Source organism: Amia ocellicauda, chromosome 18, assembly GCF_036373705.1.
Source record: "Amia ocellicauda isolate fAmiCal2 chromosome 18, fAmiCal2.hap1, whole genome shotgun sequence".
NCBI lineage: Eukaryota > Metazoa > Chordata > Actinopteri > Amiiformes > Amiidae > Amia > Amia ocellicauda.
In genome coordinates, this window is record NC_089867.1 from 21436845 (window position 1) to 21457597 (window position 20753).

At 38.8% G+C, this 20753-nt stretch overlaps 1 protein-coding gene across 1 annotated transcript in view; it reads right to left on the minus strand.

The window, feature by feature from the left end:
• Nucleotides 1-6067: 6067 nt before the first annotated feature.
• Nucleotides 6068-20753, minus strand: part of gpr153 (G protein-coupled receptor 153) — a 38584-nt gene continuing 23898 nt past the window's right edge. The window contains exons 4-6 of the mRNA XM_066691002.1: nt 15566-15755; nt 14329-14513; nt 6068-10614 (exon numbers count right to left, since the gene is read on the minus strand). Coding sequence (XP_066547099.1) covers nt 9784-10614; nt 14329-14513; nt 15566-15755 — 1206 coding nt within the window. The 3' untranslated portion in view covers nt 6068-9783. The remainder of the gene's footprint in view (nt 10615-14328; nt 14514-15565; nt 15756-20753) is intronic.

The window sequence follows — 20753 nt, forward strand, 5'->3', positions numbered from 1 at the left end:
GAATTACAGAAGGAAAGACAAAGGATTACAAAGGATTTTCCTGTATGAACTTTCGATAACTATTCGACATCTACAAAGAAGATGTTATTTATCAGACAGATGATCCAGACAGGCCCTTTACAGTATTACTTGCCTTGGCCGATGCAGCATAGAAACACTTGTTGCAAAGGCTAAATGCATAAAACCCGTCATGTAGGTTTATATCCTGTAGTTTGCATATTCACACCCTTCATTAGACTATGTGAAACTATATTTATTTACTATTGACATTATACATCTCTGGAAAAAATTAAGAGACCACTCCAAGTTCAGAAATCAATGTTAAGTGGTCTCTTCTTCTTCTTCTTCTTCTTCTTCTTCTTCTTCTTCTTCTTCTTCTTCTTCTTCTTATTATTATTATTATTATTATTATTATTATTATTAGTAGTAGTAGTAGTAGTAGTAGTATTTTATTTATTTATTGGCAGACATACAGACTTCAACATAAGTGCAGTACAAAGTGCATTGTTCTGTGTTAAAACGCAGGTGTGCTTACAAAAGCTTACACTTTCCCGCTTAAATAGTGACATGCATATGAACTGAGTAATTATACTAAACGATTAATTAGATAAAGTAACTAAACACGTGTTAACGGCGTACTTTAATATATTATTGTTATATATATTATAATAATACTACTAATACTACTACTACTACTACTACTACTACTACTACTACTACTACTACTACTACTACTAATAATAATAATAATAATATATTAAAGTACGCCGTTAACACTGAGAAAAGTAATATTTATTTAAGAGTGCGATTAAGGGCAGCATATTTTGCACGTTAATTTGTCAACTCAGCAGCTGTGTTGTAATATTAAGGGAAACGCATGTCAAGTGTTAAGGAGAAACTGTATATGGTTTATAAAACAAACTAAAACATACAACACAATGTTTTGTCATGAATATCATGTAACATGTTAAAAACACTATATAGATTGCACGATACCATAATGTAATTACATAAACAGAAAAAAAATACATTTGGTTTAGGCTATGTACACTTTAGAAAAATTGTGATTAATAAGAACAACTCGTTTTGTATGTTAAATTGATCACAGCAAGTGTTCTGAAACAGGAGAAACACTATAAATGTACTATAATAGAAGGAACACATTTATGCAATATAAACTGTAATCATACGCAATACTATGTTAACAATAAAAGGTTTGTTCTAAGAGTGTAAGCTCATATATTATTTCATGGCCAACAAATACACTTACAGTTTGGACTTACTCATTATTATTTATTTACTTTCATTTAGCCATACAAAGCCCTACATATAACCTTTCAATTAATGAAATTAATGTAAATATTAATTGGTTTCCATGTGTGACTTTTTTAAAATAATAATACATTTATTTATTTACGTATAAAGTATAAAGTATAAAGCCTTCAGGTTCCAGTACGCAAACTATTGACTGTATGGTCTTCAGCTATGTTCTAAAAATGTACCATAACATTACTATGACATTGCTATTGGAGGCGCCCAGTGAGGGGTAACTGGCTGCTACTTCATGTTCATATTATGTGGCACCATTCATCTCTTTCTTCTGCAGTTTTACGCATTAGCCCGACACAGCAGCGCGCCAGTGAACTGCATGTTGAACAGCGCGGCAATGTTCTGCTCCTAATTATTAACACGCACTCCTGCTAGCTCAACAACTTATTGCATGAAAAAACTAAAAAGAAACGACGATATATATATACATGTGCATGCTCGATGAATGAAAACCTGCATGCATAAAGAATAATACTATTGATAAATACTTAAATATCAAACACATATGTTATCATACAAATCATACCATTAATTAGTGTATTTATTGTTTATGTATACGAGGTTGACGGAGAGCTCTGTTATGTTACATTGAAATATGATGAACAGATTTATGATATAGATGATGATACAGGTGCACGCACAATGGGGAAATATAAAATTATCAGGGAGAGACGCAGATTACAAAGCTAGGGTTTCATTTTTGTATTGTTAATTGGTCTGCAGAGTTTCCTGGTTTGAGCATTAAACGGGACCCTGTCGTGGGACAGCTTTTTGCAGGAGATGGCACCTCGCAGCGAGGAAAATTGCAGAAACGCCTTCCAGCCATTGAAGCGGCATTCACGGCGTGAAGAGCCAAGAAAACACAAGCACAGGGAGAAGCCAGCACGCAGGATGATGAGCCACAGTCTCTATCTTAGATGCACAGGCCTGCCCCGCTAGGCATATGGATCATGCTAAGGATATTTGGAGCTGTTTTGCGGTATGCACGGAGAGACTTCACGTTTCTTTTATGGAAAAGTACACTGGCACGCGACAGAAGCATCCAAACTTTCAAGAATTTCTATGAACTCGTCCTGGTGTTGTTTAAGTAACACGGCTTGGTTAGGACCACAATAGGGGCGCACTGGAGCCTAATAGCTGAAAAAGGGAAGAGAAGATAGCATTTGCATCATACTGTGTCTAGTCAAGCGCTCTTAAAGGCCAGACGTGTATTATAGCAATGCAAAATGCCAACTCCCCATTTGTGCCCGGGTTGAAAGCACGGCAAACAAAGGGAGCAGTGCCTTTATTGAACAATATAGATCCCGAAGAGCTTTGTGAGGTTCTCATTACTCACAGAACAAAGAGGATAAGAAAAGAAGGTAGGCTATCCCCCCTGTATATAAACAAAGCTAAACAAAGGCACCAGTGGACATATATGTACAATTTGCCATTTTTAATTTGAAAATACAGTGAAAATACTACTTATACGGACATTAAAATCAAAGCCCTGATGCGTTTAAAAAAATGCATTAAAACCCGTTTACAGGATCAAGTTACACAACTGCGCACGGTGTCGATTATCCCACTGCCCCCCCCCCCCCCCCTCTCTCATTGCACTGCGCACTGAGTGGGCTAGTAAAGGAGTAACAATACGCCAGTGGGTAACTGTAGGATGTCAGTTCACATTGTATTGGGTAGTTGGATGATCACAAATAGACTACTGGCTTAATCATTAACAAGTATCAAGTGGGACATATATTCATGTAATCACAATTTGCAATGCAGAACAATGTAACCAATGTATATTGTGTTATTCTTTTGACTCAGTGTTACGAGTTTGGACAGTGGTATTTTTAAAATCGCTGTCAGTTAAAGCATACCAATGACACCAGACTGGAATTAAAGAACAAGAGGCCTATCATTATAATCTAATTCAACTCGGTTATAAAGGACAACGATGCAGCTGTTCATAATCAAAATAACAGGATCTCTGGTAATAGTATTGAAAGCTCATACTACGCATGCGTAATGATCAACACTTGAATGGCTGACAATAATCAGCTAAACCTACTGGCAGGCTCGAGTCAAGAGGTACCTATTACCTTAAATCAGACTAATTAAACACTGATCATTTCCATTCTAAGGGTTGATAAGATAGGGTGTTGAGGAAAAGATAGGGTAGTTTGCCGTCCAACTTGTGTGGCTGATATTGAAGGGCCCTTAAGATGTGGCGTAAAGTTGGTAAAGTGCGGGATCCAGGGTCTTTACTCGATGCTGTTAATATAAACTCTCGTCAGGCATCACTGTCTACCACTTTGATCATTTGAGTACCACTAAAGCTCTGCATATAATTGTCGCAAGAGTTGAAAAGGATGGGGCATCTAACACAAAAAAAGTACGATTTTTCGTTCAATTTGTAAAATACATTATATTCGTGGGATGTGTATCAATTGGAGTAAATTGCTATTTTGATTTGGAACAGTTTAAAAGTGTTAACACTGAATTAAAAGAATCACAGTCATAATGAAAGAAGACGAAGTTAAGGGCAAAATAATCCTTCTCAGCCGACCCACCACTGTAACTAATACACGTTGCACAGTGTGGATTTCACCAAAATCCAAAGCAGACAATGGCATTATTTCCACCCCAAGCATCGCATTAATTGTTACATTATGAGACCCATCCAGAGCAATTTGTAGTCCAATTACACCGTGCACAAATCCTGCCTATAATGAACACCCCCACCCCTCCACACACCTTCTGCTCTTAGTTCAAATGAAACCTCTTTTAGAAGTGAAAGGAGCTCGTCAAGCGAAATGCCCCACAATTACGATAAACTTTCTGTGTTGTATAGGCCTACTGCAATTCCCAAGAGACGTACACGATATAGTTGTGTGATTCAATTAAAAGATCGACATCACTGCTAACATATTCAATTTGCTTTTGCCAGAGGATTATGTTGGTGCTGTAATCGATCCATTGTGATTCTCATGCAATAGTATGCGTGAATTCTTCAAAAGTCAAAGTTATTTAGTGTACCGGAGATATTCATTGTTTTTTTTTTTGTGGACCATTATTCAGAAAAAAGCAGTAAACATCATCTTAAAATGATAGGGAGGCATTATAACAATTTATTCTGAATGTGAAACAGAACATATAGCAGATGCGCAATGAAGGACTGAGAACTTGAAGTCGTTCAATAATTTTAAGCATCTACATTATTTAGTTTTCTGCTAAAATCTTACTGAAGCATTAATTTGGTCTTGATGTACTATTGATATTTTAACTGCGCCACCATAACCAATAATCACCGCCTCCTACCTTTCTGAACCTCACTGGTGCTGCTACTGATACTGCAGCTTCAGGGGACACTTCAGTCACAGGGGCTTAAAAAACTGAATATTTTGCTCTAAATCACCGTTTAACATAATATATATAGGAAGAGGAAAGGGTTTAAACAAGTTTAGTCACATCTACATTTACTTCTGCATGTCCACACAGTAGCAGATCACATTGTGCTAATTGTAAATGTACAGTTTCCTCCAGATTTATTTATACCCGATGCAATGTAACAAAGTTGTTTTTAGCAAATAAGCGTACAGTTTTTTGATAAATACATGCACATATAAAAAACTAAGACCCATCTCAAGTTTATTGGATTTGAATGTTAGGGGATGAATCATTTTCAACCTCGATTTTGAACACATATGCAAATATGCTGGACAGTTATATTTTTGCTAAGTCCAATACTGAATGTCTGAAAATTGTACTGTTGTCATTCATGCAAATACATGTACATTTGCATTTATGTCGCTAACCCCCCTGGAGTCTATGAGGGATGTGAATAATTCTGGAGACAAGTGTAGTATAACTAGATCTAACTATTTTTTTTCTTCTCTGCTAATTTAAGTTTAGGAATTAATACGCACTTAAATTAACACTTAATTTACCAAAAGTAAAATGATTGACAGAAATATGCTGTACACCCCAATTACACACAATCAATGAATATCTTTACTATTAAAAAAATAATAATAATAACAGCATTTTTGTAAAAACACTTTTACAGACGCAGGTTGTCACTGTCTTATAAAACAATAGTAAGAGAGATAAGACAACAACGTCTATATTTTTTATTAAACGGTACATTTCTACAAAAAATATTACATTTCGGGATTAAGAATATGTTAGGTATATATGCTATTTAATTTTAACAAAAGAATGAAGGCACAGTAAAACTAAGCAAGATGAACCTAAATGCCGAAACAAAGGGAATTTTGAAGAACTTGTTGCTCAGTGTACTATAGCTCGATGCCGCGCATGCGCTGATGAAGGGGCTGCCGCTAAATTGCACAGTGCAGCTGAAGTGGCGAGGGATCATGAGAGAGAAATCATTTGTAAAAAGAGTTCGATAGAGGGCAGCAGAGTGCAAGCCTTGAACTGTCACTCCACAATGCTTTATTTTGTTTTTGTTGAATTATTAATATTGTTGTTGTTGTGACAGCTGACATTATAATATATAACGTTTTTTCTTAGTAAGCAAAATCATAAAAAATGTTGTTTTACTAATGTGCTGAAATGTGTCTGCATCCACGGAATCACTGAAGACACAGATGTTGTGAAGATCCAGTATTGTGCATGATGAGGCAGTAACTGCGCTGGATTGTGTCTGAGGCTGCAAATCTCCCCCACAACCTCCTCCTGGACACCAGGTATGTAACACGATACACAAATGAAGACAAAAAATACCAGGAAGTAATTGAAACTTATATTGAAACATTGTCTTTATTTTTCTGTTCCTTACAGAACATAATCTTAATTGTTCTCAAAAAGTGTAAACCACCAACAAAATTGAGATGTGAATAAAACCCTTTAAATATGATCAATTTAAGACCACTGGACCAAGAGAAGTCCACTTCTGCAAGGCATTAAAACATCACCAAGAAGAGAATGACAACTTTTTTTTTCTTTTTTCTTACAAATGCAAAATACACTTAGAACGTTTTTAAACAAGTGGTATTTTTAAATTTTTTTAAACCTATTTTATATTTTTTTTAATATATATTTTTTTGTCCTGTCGCAACATAATCATCATTAGAACCAAATTTTTAACCAACAAAAACACCAAACATTGTGCAATAAATGGACAGTCGTCTGTGTATGTACCCTTAAAGAATAGGATATGTTACAGCTTTCATTTGTGTAATACTGTAAAAACATTCTTATGGCACCAAACACATTCACTCTGAAAGTATCGCCATTCTGGCCTCTTAGATGTAAAATCACAATGTACACTTTTATAATATCCTCAAGCCTTTTCTTGTAGTCCAACCATCAACGGCAAGATACAAACAACAGTATGTTAGAAAATCATATTTAATTTTTCAACTTTGCAAATTCCCCAAGAAAATTTTAGGTATTATAAGGCATAATTATAACAAATAATTGCTTCAGAATAGGTGAATGGGTGTCAATTGAAAATAAAATAGGGCAACAATTACATGTCAGATTAAGGAGCTGTCAGAAATAAAATGTGCTTATGACCATTTAAAGCAACTGCTTTGGTAGATCTATATACAGGGTAGAGAATTTAACATTGATGTCTACTGCAAATCACCATGCACAACAGAAACATAATGTCACCTTTCAGGATACAACTAGTCAGGATATTGGAAACAATCAAGGCTTGCTTTTTTAACAATGGTTTTGAATTGTAGGTTTAAAAAAGAGATAGTAAATCATAAAATTATAATCATAGCTATTAAAAACTATACATGTCGCCTTTCCTGGCATTGTTAAACACTTCATTAATTCACCACATAAAACATGCCCCTAAACAACAAAACAGGTTACAGAACATGATACAGAAAATGAAAAATGAAAAATAAAGTCATGGCACTATTACACCTAAGCGAGAATGCGAATACTAATATACTTTGAAGAGATCTGAGAAATGGTAGAAGTAAAGTGTGTCTCGGAGAGTTTGTGTCTCAGAGTTTCACAAACACGGAAATTGTTTCCCCGACTCAGACAGTCAGATCAACACAGATCTTATCGGCTGACCGTCCTACCTCTGGGTTTCTGTCAGGATGGGAAGTCTTTGCATGCCTGCCTTTATAACCCTGGGTGGAAAACAGAAGCTCGGGGTATTGGTTATACCCTAAGACTTGTTGGCAGTCAGTTACACAGATGTTGGCTAAATATATACTGAAATATATACTGTATATTGGGGAATTTGTGGTGTTAACGCCTAATGTATTGGAATGAATTAATGTCTCCTATAGCTGCTCTTCTCTGCTGTAGTGAGGAAGACTGAGGACATGTAGTTCCCAATTGACACCTCGAGGGGAGCTGTTGCTCTTCGGGAGGAACACTCAGAACACAATATCTTGTAATGTACTTTATTTCTGACATGAGAATCATTTAAAATAAGAAATAATTGCAAGTAGGGTACATATGCTATATGGTCCCACGGGAGCAAAGACCTAGAGTTTATTTCTTTATTTCACTGTTACAGTTCCTAGGTGTATGCATTGCACTGGATTTCACATCTTCCTTCCACAGATTTCAATTAAAAAATGTTGTTGAAGTTTGTAGCTGAGGCAATTTTTAGATTTTTAGGTAGCTTGGTTAATGTATAATATAAAGGCCATGTTTTTGTTTCAATTTTTAAAAAGCAGACATTTTTAGTTTGTTTATCACTTAGAAATAACATACTAAAATAGTGATTCCATGTAGGGTGATGGCCCTGCTCAGAAACTGTAAAAAGTAGAGTGAAACTAGGAAACATACTCTGACTTTCTGTGTCTGATATGTCTTTCAAACAAATAGCCATGGGTGACTGTTGCTGTTAATTGGTTCTCTCTCTCTCTCTTATATAATCTTTATTAATATGGATAAACAGAGTTTGTGTTTAATTACACATGAGTTTGGCACAAATGGTTTATCAGGTATGCTGTTTCTCTCTATCACTCTTTCATATGTCTTATCTGTCCCCTTTCTTATGTTTATGCTTCTGTCCTGTGACACAACTCGGTGTATGTGTGTTAACGCTGCTCTGCGAAATCCTGTGTTTTGCAAGAAAGTGGACCATACAGCTGGAACATTTCAGTTCATAAGCCACTATTACAATCACTTTTTTCCCCGGGGCGCTACACTTAACAATATTAGCCCAGGTGTATGCATGCCTGCAGGAACAGTTATTACGAGAAAGACTCAGCAATAAGAAGCCGAGAGAGAATGATTTTACTGTAGGCAGGGAGCAGTTCAATTTTTTGAATGCGGTTGCTTTACGACTCTTTACTCTCAGATAGTAATCCATTAGGACAAGCATTTCAAGAACAGAAATACCTAAAAAAAAACCAGAGGAATAAAAGCGAAGACTGACCAGGAATCGAAAGGGAAGGAGGGATGGGGGGTCAACATGGGAGGAGGTGCAACATCTATACAACATTTTTAATCTGCAGGAAGAGAAATGCAATGGATTTTAATGTACAGACATCATTTATGGATCCTGCCATTAAGCGTGGTCAGATTATTCTTGGAGTCATTAAACAAGGTTAAACGATCAGTATTAAAGAGGTAGTACAGGTGCCTTATTGTGATTGTGGAAAATATGTCTTCAGCAACAAAGAGCAGTCAGCTAGGAGTAGAACAGACGTCACATGAATGCTTTGAGTACAAAACTGTAACCCCTATAAAACTGAGCAAGCTAACAAAATGAAGCCAAAAAGCAAAGCGGCCGACCCTGTGTCTCACTTCGGAATATTTTTTTAGATGTATATGGTACCAAAAGTAACGAAATATCCTATGTTCCTCAATTAAGTGTGTATTTATTCATTAGAAAGTACACTTGAATGGAAACACCAAACAAAAACCACAGCAAACGAAGAAAACCATTGGAATATCTATGGCTTTGCCCTCCCCGTCCAGGGTGTAAACAGAATACTTGTTCTGTAGTCGACCACACTTAATTTTTCTTTCTATATACAGCAAGCAATTTTCACACATCGCACAGACCATTTCACTACAGCTTAATCCTTCCCGTCTGATTTCGAATGCAGGAACGTACAAGAAGTGTGTGGAAAAGCCTCTGGGTTAGTGGAACCATGGGATTGGGGGGGAAATGTAATATCGACCTCTCCGGCCTGAAATAAATTAGTCCCTGGATTAAAAAAAATAATAATCTCAAATTCAGTAAAATTCACACACACACACGCACACACACACACACACACACACGCACACGCACACCCACACAATATATATCTTCTTTGGTGCTTTTTTTAAAGAAGCTCCAGTCTGATAAAATGTTCCCATTAATATAAAAAGAATACAAATAAACAGAATTAACATTCCACAGGCAGAAAGAACAGACATAAACCTAAACATAATAATAATAATGATAACATTATTATTCAAACAAACAAAACCAAAAAAAAAAAAACTATCGAAATCAGCTCCTGTCTTTTCTTAGGAAGTGGATCCAATAGAGTCTGAGTGAAATGTTATATATCCTGAGGAGGCTGAAGGCGAGCTTAAAAAACTATTTGTGCTTCCCTTGCTCTCCACTTTAGTCAGATTGTCTTGGTCCCCCCAGCCGCTGCTGCCCCCCAGGCCTGTCCTGATCCTGCGGGAGGAGCGGTCGCCGGTCCGCAGGGTGTGGCTGGGGAGCAACAGTTCGGACGCTCGGTGCCCGTGGGGCGGGTCGCCCCCGCAGCCCTTCCCCGTGGCGCACGCCCCGCTGCCCTCTGCCCCGGCCGCCCGCCCCCCGGCGCTCCCCAGGGCCACATGCGCCGAGTTCTCGGGGGTCACCGCCACCACGCCCACCAGCGTGACGCCCTTGCCGTGCTCGGTGAAGCGCCGCAGGGCCTGGGGCTCGCGCTCGAAGTCCGTGAGGGGGAAGTGCGGGTAGAGGATGATGCGCTGCTCGTAGATGTCCGGGACCAGGGAGATGGCGGACGTGCGCAGCGGGCTCCTGATGGGGCTGGGCAGCGGCGTCTCGTCGATGAAGTTGATCACCTCATCCCGGCTGAAGCATTTAAAGTCCTCCTCGTAACGCTCCTCCCGGGGCAGCTGCTTGAGAGAGAGAACGCTTTCCTCGGATTTCCTCCGCTTGCGGTAGGGCAGGTTCTCCTCGTGGTAGGAGACCAGGCTGCTTCTCCGCCTCTCGTGGCGAGGAGAGCTGTAGTGCGGGATCCCAATGATGTCCTCGGTGGAGCCCCAGCGATGGAGGTAGGAAGGTATCTGGCCGGTGCTCCACATGTCGGTTTCGTCGTGGGAGTATCTTCTTGTAGGGGGCACCTGGCCAACACAGAGAGGACAACGCCAGCTTAGACCTGTTACTTATCCATGCCAGACAAGACAATGTTCATAGAGCACTCAGCACAACCCTTTCTTTACACCTGTCTTTACATATTAGGAATGTATATTGGAGTGGCTGAGATGCTAATTTAAAAGTGTTTTGTTATCATTTAAGAGCAGTTCACGTTGAAAAATAGAAAATACTTCTGGAATCTGGCCCTCAGAATCTGAAATTAACTGTTATTACACATTCCTGATATATTCCACAGAACAGGTTATTACTGCACTAATAGTATATGAACATGGGAAGGGTTATGCTATATAAAACATTTTTTTTCTGTTTTAAAGCCAGATTGTTACACATCTTTTTTATAATCTGCCTTATACGGAGCCCTGGAGTGGACATGAAGTTAAATCTATATATATCGTGTGCATGATTTAATTATATTGTGGGGATGATTTGTGGAACTACATAATTTGTAGTTTTCCCTTTTACTTCCTGTTTACATCACTGTCTTCGTTACATGTGACAGGATCGCATTCAGAAGGAAGCAATAAATGGAGTGAATTCACGGTCAAAATCAGAGTTATGTTCAAACGGCTATATTACTTTTCAAAGTTTGTACGTCTACAGTTAGGCACATCCTACTGCTATGAACAAAGGATGGATATGTTCTTACTGACATAAACAATATGATTATGATGTTAGTTGTAATTCATGCTTGGCTACAATAGGGCTTAGAAAAGACAGTTATGCTTTTAATATCACATTAAACATCCAATCTTTTGTGTAACAGTTTGAACAGTGCCAGTCTTGTAATTTATATTTTGGATAAAAGGCTACATTTTAAGTACAGTAAGCCACGTTGAGCATATTCACATTAAATCGATTACATCATATTGTTTATGTCCGTAAAAACATATCCATCCTTTGTTCATAGCAGTAGGATGTGCCTAACTGTAGACGTACAAACTGAAAAGTAATATGGTTATGTTTGAACATAACTCTGATTTTGACCGTGAATTCACTGTGGAGTGGAGATGTGGATGGGAGGTAATAGGGAAAACTACAAATTATGTAGTTCCACATATAGTTCCCGTGATATAATATCATTACCACGATATAATAAATAATTCCCACGATATATATCTATTTACTTCATGTCCCCTCCAGGGCTCCACAACTACTTCATATAACAAGCACAGACTGATGCTTTTGAAGTATAATTTTCTGTCTCACTCTCAAAGTATATCTATGTCATTCAAGGCACTCTGTAATTTAAAAACTCCTTTAAGGTAAAGCTATGTTTGACATGAAATAACACTACCCTAGATTGTTAATAAGGTCATATTCAAATATTGTAAATTGTAAATAATCAAATACTGATCTACTACTGTAAAGTGATACTCACATTTCACACTGTTCTGAGAACTATATAAGAGAAACATAATATAGGCTTTTAGCAAGAAAATGCCACTAAGATAAGCAAAACGTACATAACAAGCTTGGCACCAGTATATCCCCCTATAGCAGTTCTCTTAAATAAGTAAACGCATGTCTGATGGAAAGACAGATATCTGAAGATACAGTAGCTGTTGATGTAAAGTGATTCCTGCAGAAGGCAGCAAAGCACTGACATGACAGAGAGTGAGGATGATGTAAAATGGGAGATTGCGGCCGTGATGCAGAATACAGAATTCAACAAGCTCTCCATCCTACAGACTATACTGCCATTCATACAATATTAAGTATGAAGTTGATGCAATACACTGAATATCATAGATAACTCATGATTTTGTCTGAATTAGTGTTTATTTTGTATAATCTATATTCTTCTTACTCCTACATTGCCAGTTTTTCTTTTACTTTGTCTAGTTTTTTTATTTTTCCTGTTTGGCAAAGATAAAATGTAATTCTGTTTTTAATACTGTGTGGGTCTCTTCACATTGAGAAATATATTAGGAATTGCAGGCAGTACAACCCCAGTCTAAGTGTTTGCACATAATTAAGAATATACACGTGAACACATGGTTATGTTGCTCACAATCGCTAGGGGAAATTGATTAGAATTTTTCATGACTTTAAATATTTGTAAATATCCTTAATTATAACTATTTGTAAACAAAAACAAGCCGGATTATAACCTGCACCACTGTGTGGTGATTTCAAATCCTGCCAAACAGAGATTATTACAAACAGATTATTATTATTTAAAATGTGCTGGCTGGCTTTCCTAAAACCTTAGCAATGAACCTGTATGAATGAATGGATTGATGCTGTGAAATGATAGCTACTGTACCCGTTTCTGTTTCAGTGCTTCCCTTGACATGTATAATTTCACCCTCACACGTAACACCGCAGTGTATACACACATGTTTTTATCTACTTACATTTCAATATACACAAGGGGAGTTGGGGAAACATCAATAGCAGAGTCAGGTGGCCATTTTGTGGTGCAACAGGCAGAGATACAAATATTAAGTGAATAAACCTGGTAGGTGGAAGCCCAAGTGAAAGACTGGCAACATCACCACTCCATAGCCATTATTACTGATGGACTGAGAGCTTTGGCGATACAGCACCTGCAAGCCATTCATCACTGTGCAGACTTCCTTAAAAGGATTACATTGCCAAATCGTTCAGGACCTCTATACGATTTGATTGTTTCTGCATTGCCATCTCAAATTGTACGTCGCATAATTTAGTTTACTGATTTTGGGCAATGAAATGGTGCAACGGCAGCACATCGGTGAATGCCTTGAAAACAGGTGGTCAGTACAGCCATAACTGGCTCAGCTGGGGTTGTGAAAATCCTAAAGCAGGGGTTTGAACCCAGTCCTGAAGTGCTGCAGGGTCTTTGAGTTTTTTCCTCAATCCTACTTTCTTTAAATGAACACAATTAATTTAGCAAATGTATATACAATCAGCCTGGGTCATGACTTAAGCAGTTGATTATATCAGGGTATCTAAATTATTCTCTGGATAGCAGCTTTGGAAAGCCTGGATTTGGAAACCCCTGTTGTAGGATTTATAGGGTGAGAGGAGCATTGTAATATTCTACCAGAGACCAGGTTTGATGCTGTATAAAGTATGAATGTTTCAAGATATTTGTTCATGGATGTATTTTATTGCAATCAAAGCTTTGAGCAGTCCAAGCTGATTTGAATTTTTATGAATGGATCAAATATGGGAGATCATCATGTTTCTACAGTTGATTTTAGTGTCTTTCATAGTTCCCCAATGTTTTGCTGCCCCCATTGCAGATCTAGCACCACAAAAATGGCCGGTTGACTTTTGCAGCCCCCATTTCTTATAAGCAGCATGCATGTTAAAACTTGACATCCCAGCTTGTAAGATCATTGCAAGACCTCCAAAAACACATACCTTGAGTGGAAGTGGAAACTGTTGTTGGTCATATTTGCAAAGCATTAGCAAGCCAGAAAATGCATAAGACTGTGCAACACCGCACTTAATTGCTTAAGTAGAATGGATGCTGTCATATTCAGTTTCTGATTGCCCCACCAAATACAAGTGGTTTAGCAAACATTCCTTAATGTAAAATGAAACCAGCAAAAGGCAACATAATTTGGAAGTTAAGGGAGGGCTATTGTTATACATGCACATTGTTTGCTGTAAATAAAGGCTGTCGTACCACTACAACAAATGTATAGGTTTTTAAGTTTATGATAAAGAAAAGATCAATGGAAATATACCTGCAAATACTGCATTTTATCTTCCTGTAGTTCTCTCATTGGATAAGCCTGGGAGACCCCCCTTTCTAAAGTGGAGAATTCATACTTGGCAATACGGTCTACCGTCATGATATCGGCTGCAGAGCTATAGTCATATGGTCTGTCATATATTAAGTCCGGATGAATTCCTCCATCCTGGCTGTTTTCTGCAAATGCAGAAAGCATATATATCAGAATTTAAAAAAAACTGCTCAAATACACAGACAGACAGACAGACAGACGTATAGATAAAAGAAACAATTCATGTTTTCTTTTTTCTTTTTGTTTTTGGTTCGCTTAAAAATTTAAATTCCACACAATAAGATACAACTTCTTCCACAATGGCCCTGACATTAATAGACTAAGTATTCAGATTTGTTCAACAGTCTGACTGACAATCATGACTTCGGAGGTCTACAGATCGCTCATGGAAAACAAACTGGACATTATTCTGATCGGCTACATGTATTACAGCAGTAACCCAACCCAGTTTGAGCGATAAAGGACCATATGGTTTGAAACACTGGACTGAGCTGAGACCACACACAACACTGAACAAAAAAATATCCAGAGCTACTTATTTTACATATCACCTGTCAAATAAAACAGTTTAAACTACAAGCTATAAAATGTATATGAATTCAAGTACGGTGTAAAATGTTGAGCTAGAGGCAAATGTGAGCCTGGTTGCTGGATGGAAGGATGACATTGGCTATTTGCACAGGCATTAAGCTTTGCATGCAAGTCAAAATATTGGCTTTGTTAGCAATAAACAACCTTCATATAACTGAGCTGTTGTATACATGACAACCCCAGCCTGGAAACAAGGTGAGAGATGATAATGATAACAACATGGTTGTTAATTAACCTGGCCAATTAGGAGAAATGCTTTTGAGTTGACCAATCTTTAGATACTTTAGTGGGCTTGGTAAGATACTATTGTTTTTCTATTTGGAGTTTGGAGGACTCCAAAGAGAGTCAAATGTTTTTTGTGTGTTTTATTATGAGATAACATGTTCTTTCTCATGATGAAAGATATTTTATGCTGCACATGAAGCACTGAAGACGACTCTTCTATCAAAACTGCTTGGGTTCACCAGGAAGAGCTGAAGATGTTTTGAATGTGCACGACAAGACAAGACAAACACTGGGGTCTGCTCAGAAATACCCCCCCTCCCCCCAGATCTAGATCGCGTTCTTGAGGTTCCTGTCCACTTACCTTCGTCCACGTCATCGTTGGACATCATGGCCACGCACTTCTCCCACACCATCTTGACGTCGGCCCGGTACCGATCGCAGGCCCACAGGAACATGGGGAGCAGGATGGACTGGGCAATGGAGCACCACAACACACACAGGACCATCCAACTGTAGGAGCGGTCGTACTTGAGACTGGCAAAGCTCACCACCTGGAAGAGAAGGGAGCAGGGCGTGTGAAACCATTCCTGCAGACACTTGACTACAGTGCGGTGCTCAATGCATTATGATTACTCAACGGCATATCAATGTACTCTGCTCAAAATATATATAATTGATTATCGCAGTAGCCCTTTTTCAAGAGAGTGAACACAGTGCATTTGTCTAAACCAGACAGAGAATCAGTCAGCCATCGTTTTAACCCAGGGAAAACGTTCCATATCATGAATGATCCATTTGGCAACAGCATAGCCACTGCATGAGAGAAGACTACATGTTCGTGATGCTGTAATGTCACATTCCTACGTCCTTCAGTTACTCGCGTGTTTGTTTTATTGTGGCAAAAATAGACACAGTTATAACAAACCTCTCGCTTAAAGGAAAAGGACCACTAGAGACTCTGGGCTTTTCAAAGTCAAGTCTGAGGCAAGTGTGAGTTGCACAGGTCAGTTGTATATAGAATTCAGAAGTATGAATTTTATTTTAGAATATTTTTGTCCAGTGTGTGTTTGGTCAGACAGCATTTCCCATAACAGCAACAGCAGTATAATAGCAACACAGCAAAATAGCACTGAAATGACGCTAATGTGTGTTTGTGTGTGTGTGTGTGTGTGTGTGTGTGTGTGTGTGTGTGTGTAATACTTTTATTAATTGTCATGTGAATATACCAGGATTTCCACTAAGTCTTTTAGAACAAAAAGGAAGTGACAACATTAATGTGAATTAATGGCTATTGTTTGGCAAGGGAATGAAATCCATTACTTCTAATCTCTCTCATTAGCTTTAGATCTTTAAGTTCACACTGCAGTTTGTACTTTACAGTCAGAACCTCTGGGATCAGAATGGAAATGAGCTCCAAATCAAAGCTAATTAAAGGAGAAATATTCCCAAGCAAAGACGTTTATTTTCTCTGTAGTTCTGGGCAGATCTCCAATTTAGAATTTTGTGGTTTTTTAAGTCTCTCCAGAAAAAAATATTTCCAAGTAATTTGTCTGTGGATAAAGAAGCTTTTGTGTTCACGACCCATAGCAATATTGTATGTGCACCCAACAGAATGGGCTGTGAAAGCAAACAATCCCTTTTTAGATCAAGTTTGCTGGTAAATGTCCTGTTTTAAAACATCTCAGAGCGGAGTGCAGGCGATACACATACAAGCATATACACACAATCTCTTCTTATCTCTGGCAATTGTTTTTTTAATTTACTTTATTGAACACTTTGCCTATTGATCAGAAAGCTGTTCAACCTATCATACAATGGTGGGTCATGACCCCTGGAAATAATAGTATTCATGGCACACGCAGCGCTGTCTTTTCTTTAATTTATGTATGAAATAGGAGTATGAACCTGGAATTGAATTATTAACCTAAATATTCCACTCAGTTAAGCATGATTTTGTTTGATGTATAAAAAAGTTTTGTGTAGAGTAAGCGTTGATATCTCCCATAACTCTCTGGAAAAGACACTTCAAAAGTAAAACACCGAATCAGATGTAATTTCCCATGCATTTAAACGGCTTATTACGGCTGAAATTATCGAGAGTGAACACGTAAGCCATATGTGCCGCATTCACACGGGCATGGCAGAAACTTTCAATCATTTGTTTTCAATGATGCCAAGTCCCTGCTCTTGCTGGATGGAGGTGATTTAAAGAAGACCAGAAATTACATCAATATTATTTTAAAAAAATGTTAATTGGAGGTTATAAAACAGAAAATTGTCTTTGAATCCTCCAGTGCATTGTAACCGTTGAGAGCAGACTCTCTATATTTTACAACTGAAAGCACTGACTTGCACGTACCGTTGGGACACGTTTTTTCTATTCATTGTTTTATCTTCTATTGCCCCTAGGCTGGTGAAGCAGAACGTTATTCAGTCCCTTAGCTATATGAAGGTGAAATACCTATGATTACTAGCATGAAACCCCTCACTGCGGCAGTGGCAGTACAGTTTATGCAGTACTATATAATGCCATGCAACGTCTGTGAAAAAGTGGTTTTCTAAAAATGATTAACTCTGTCTGTTAAATCCAATACAGATTTCTAACAGAATACCTGACAAGCAAACCAGACATCCATATTCTAGCATCAGTAATGGATATTGTGCTTTTGTCTGCAGTGACTAGTTTCCCGGCCAAATGACTGTGGGTTTAAAGTTATTGCTGATGCAGAACATCTTCCTCCGCTGGACCTCGTTCAAAAGAGCCATCCATTTTCCAACCCCACTTAACTCTGACAGGATTGTATCGAGCAGGATACCCTGCTTCTTTCCTGATTACAAACCTCTATTTAATAGCAATTCAGTTAATTTTCCGTTCCCAAGGGAAATGTCGGAGCATCATTACTTTAATAGAGCTAATGTGCATCAATATTAATTTTGGATTAATTAACGTGTGATTGCTTCTCTCCCCTCCAGCTAACAAAAGGTTAATTTGATCATTTCCTTTTGAGATGTTAGAGGGTGTTGGTAAATAAATGACTTGTAACCAGAGTAAAGAGCGATTAATTTGGCCATGGCAGAATTCTCTCTAGGTTTTGACACTTCGTTTAATTATTTTCCCAAATTCTGGTTCATTTGAAACCTGTTTTACAGTGTAGTAGAGGAAATGTGCTAACGTTTATTCAATCGTAATCTGGCCTTGTAACAGAAAATCAGCTGAATATCTCTTTGCAACCACTTATTACAGAGAGGACCAACTGGAAGTTATACATTGTTATAGAAAACCATGGCACTGACAAGACCCCATTTTAATGAACTGCAGAGAAAGGCAATCTAATAGAAGAGTAGAAGGAATGCCCTGGATTAAAAATGTAGAAAATATCTTTATACTGCAGATATATAGTGGTGGGAATTCAGATGAGCAACTGAAGGCAATAATATGCATATTATTAAAATAAACAAGTTACAATACTTGAAAGTAACATTCATAACCATAATTTATAATAATGACACAAAAAGTAGATTCACAACAACCCAGACGACTGAAAACATTTTCCAGGGATTCTAGCTTTTCTTCGAGTTAACTCTTTCATGGATAGACTAACAGGAAAATGTAAGTGACAGCTGAAGAAGCTGAAGATCTTTGTGTCATGCCAGATCGAAGGCACAATCTTCAAAGTGTTTTGCTATTGTGGGAATAAGGTCAAAACGCAGAGTTGTGTTACCGGCGATCAAGGCAGCACCTCCTACTGTGCACTAAAGAGATGCTCCAGATTTAGTCCGGGGCATTGCCTTGCTGTTCAAGCCATTAGTTTTTTAACTGTGCGTTTATTAAATCGAACACTGCCCCTGGCATCAGCTGATCGATACTGCCACAGTTTAAAGTCTTCACCCATTGATCTAATGCTGCTGGAAAAACACATTCCCGCACACCCAAGCCATGGTCACCGCAGCCCTTGGCACCGGTATCCGCTCCATTTAGGGACGGCCTATCAGGCAGAAGATCCTGCTGCAGCTTCCTAAAGTTTCCTAGGATGCAGAAGAGGTCCTTGCCTACATTGCATGCCTGATCCAGAGATCAGCTCCCATAAACCACAAGACTAACGTGCAGAGAAATCGTTCTGTGTGCCAAGCACCTGGCGCAACTAAATGCTTCTGTATGTCAGGCACACATTGTGGCCGGAGCTGACACACACCCACGTATGTAAAAGCGGACACACTCGGAAGTTCTTTCTGCGGGCAATGATGAAGGGATGTGTGCCACGGTGTTTCTTTCACACACTGCACACGCTGTTTGCATGCAATATGGAGGAATATGGGAGATGGCGATGTGACTTGGAAAGCAAGGATTAGGCTAACTGTTCCATGTTTGATGCTAGGCTTGCACGCCTCATTAGCTTTTTGCATCTGAAAAGCTCAGAGACAGTGCTCCGAGGGTTACTATGGAAACCAGATGGGTGGAAAGCGAATGTCTCGTATTAACACATCGGAGATGACAGAGGCAGCACAGAGGTACATTTCTGCATGTGCTGGAGGCTTGTGCCACAGGGAAATCGCAATGTGGCAAAAAGCAATACAAAATGTCTGGCTGTTGTCATATAATTACTGTGAAGAACTTCACCAGCACCCTATGCCACTTAAGTCACTGACATTTAATAGAAAAGAAAACGGTCTGTGCAGAAAAAAATGCACAAAGAATGTCATTGTGATAGATTTATTCTACGCAAAGAGTTTCTTAACATTCAGTGGGAGAATATGAGCTTCTGGACTTGTCTAGTTCTAGTCACAGAAAGGCAGGAGTCCAAGTTGAAATCTTCCTGGAAAGGCCTGCAAATCAGACTTGTGTTCTAGGAAAAGAGTAGACAACCATGTGACACTTTACAAGAGCTCCTGAACAATGCAGCTGAACCCACTGCGAGTCCAATGACGTTGGGCAAGGTGTGTCGCAGCTGCTGAAAACTGAACAAACCCGCCAGGCTGACACATCTGCGCGAGGAGCGAAGCCGCCTGCTCCCAAGCCCCGATCCGTTACTGCCTCCGGCTCCTCCGGAGTCTCAGACAGGACAATAAGTGACAAGCTGGAGGACCTGTCTGCCAAGCCGAGGGAGGCTTTAACAGGCCTGTCTGACAGCCCACTTGGTAGACTAGCCCAGGTGTCAGGCTCCGATTCGAACTCTCGTCCCGTGCCACTAAGGGAGGGCAAGCTTTGGCACATGGGCCCGGCCTGACGATGAAATCATGCCAGAGTCGCTGAGAGAGGGGAAAAAAAGACCTACAAATCTTGTGGAATGCAAATGTGCCAGTCTGAGGCACCATATTGACCACCTTTTCCCCTGACACAAACTTCCCCCGACACCTGGCTCGCGATGATCGTTCACCAATAACTGTGCAATTCATTTTAATCGACATGGTGAAATGTGTTTTCTGCTCCTGCCAGATACTGGACACTTAAAATTACAGGCTCAAAATGTATTGCTAATGGCTCCCAGATGAGTTTATTGAGAAACGTTGTGACCACTGACAGCAAGATAAAAGGGCAGGTGTGAATCTCA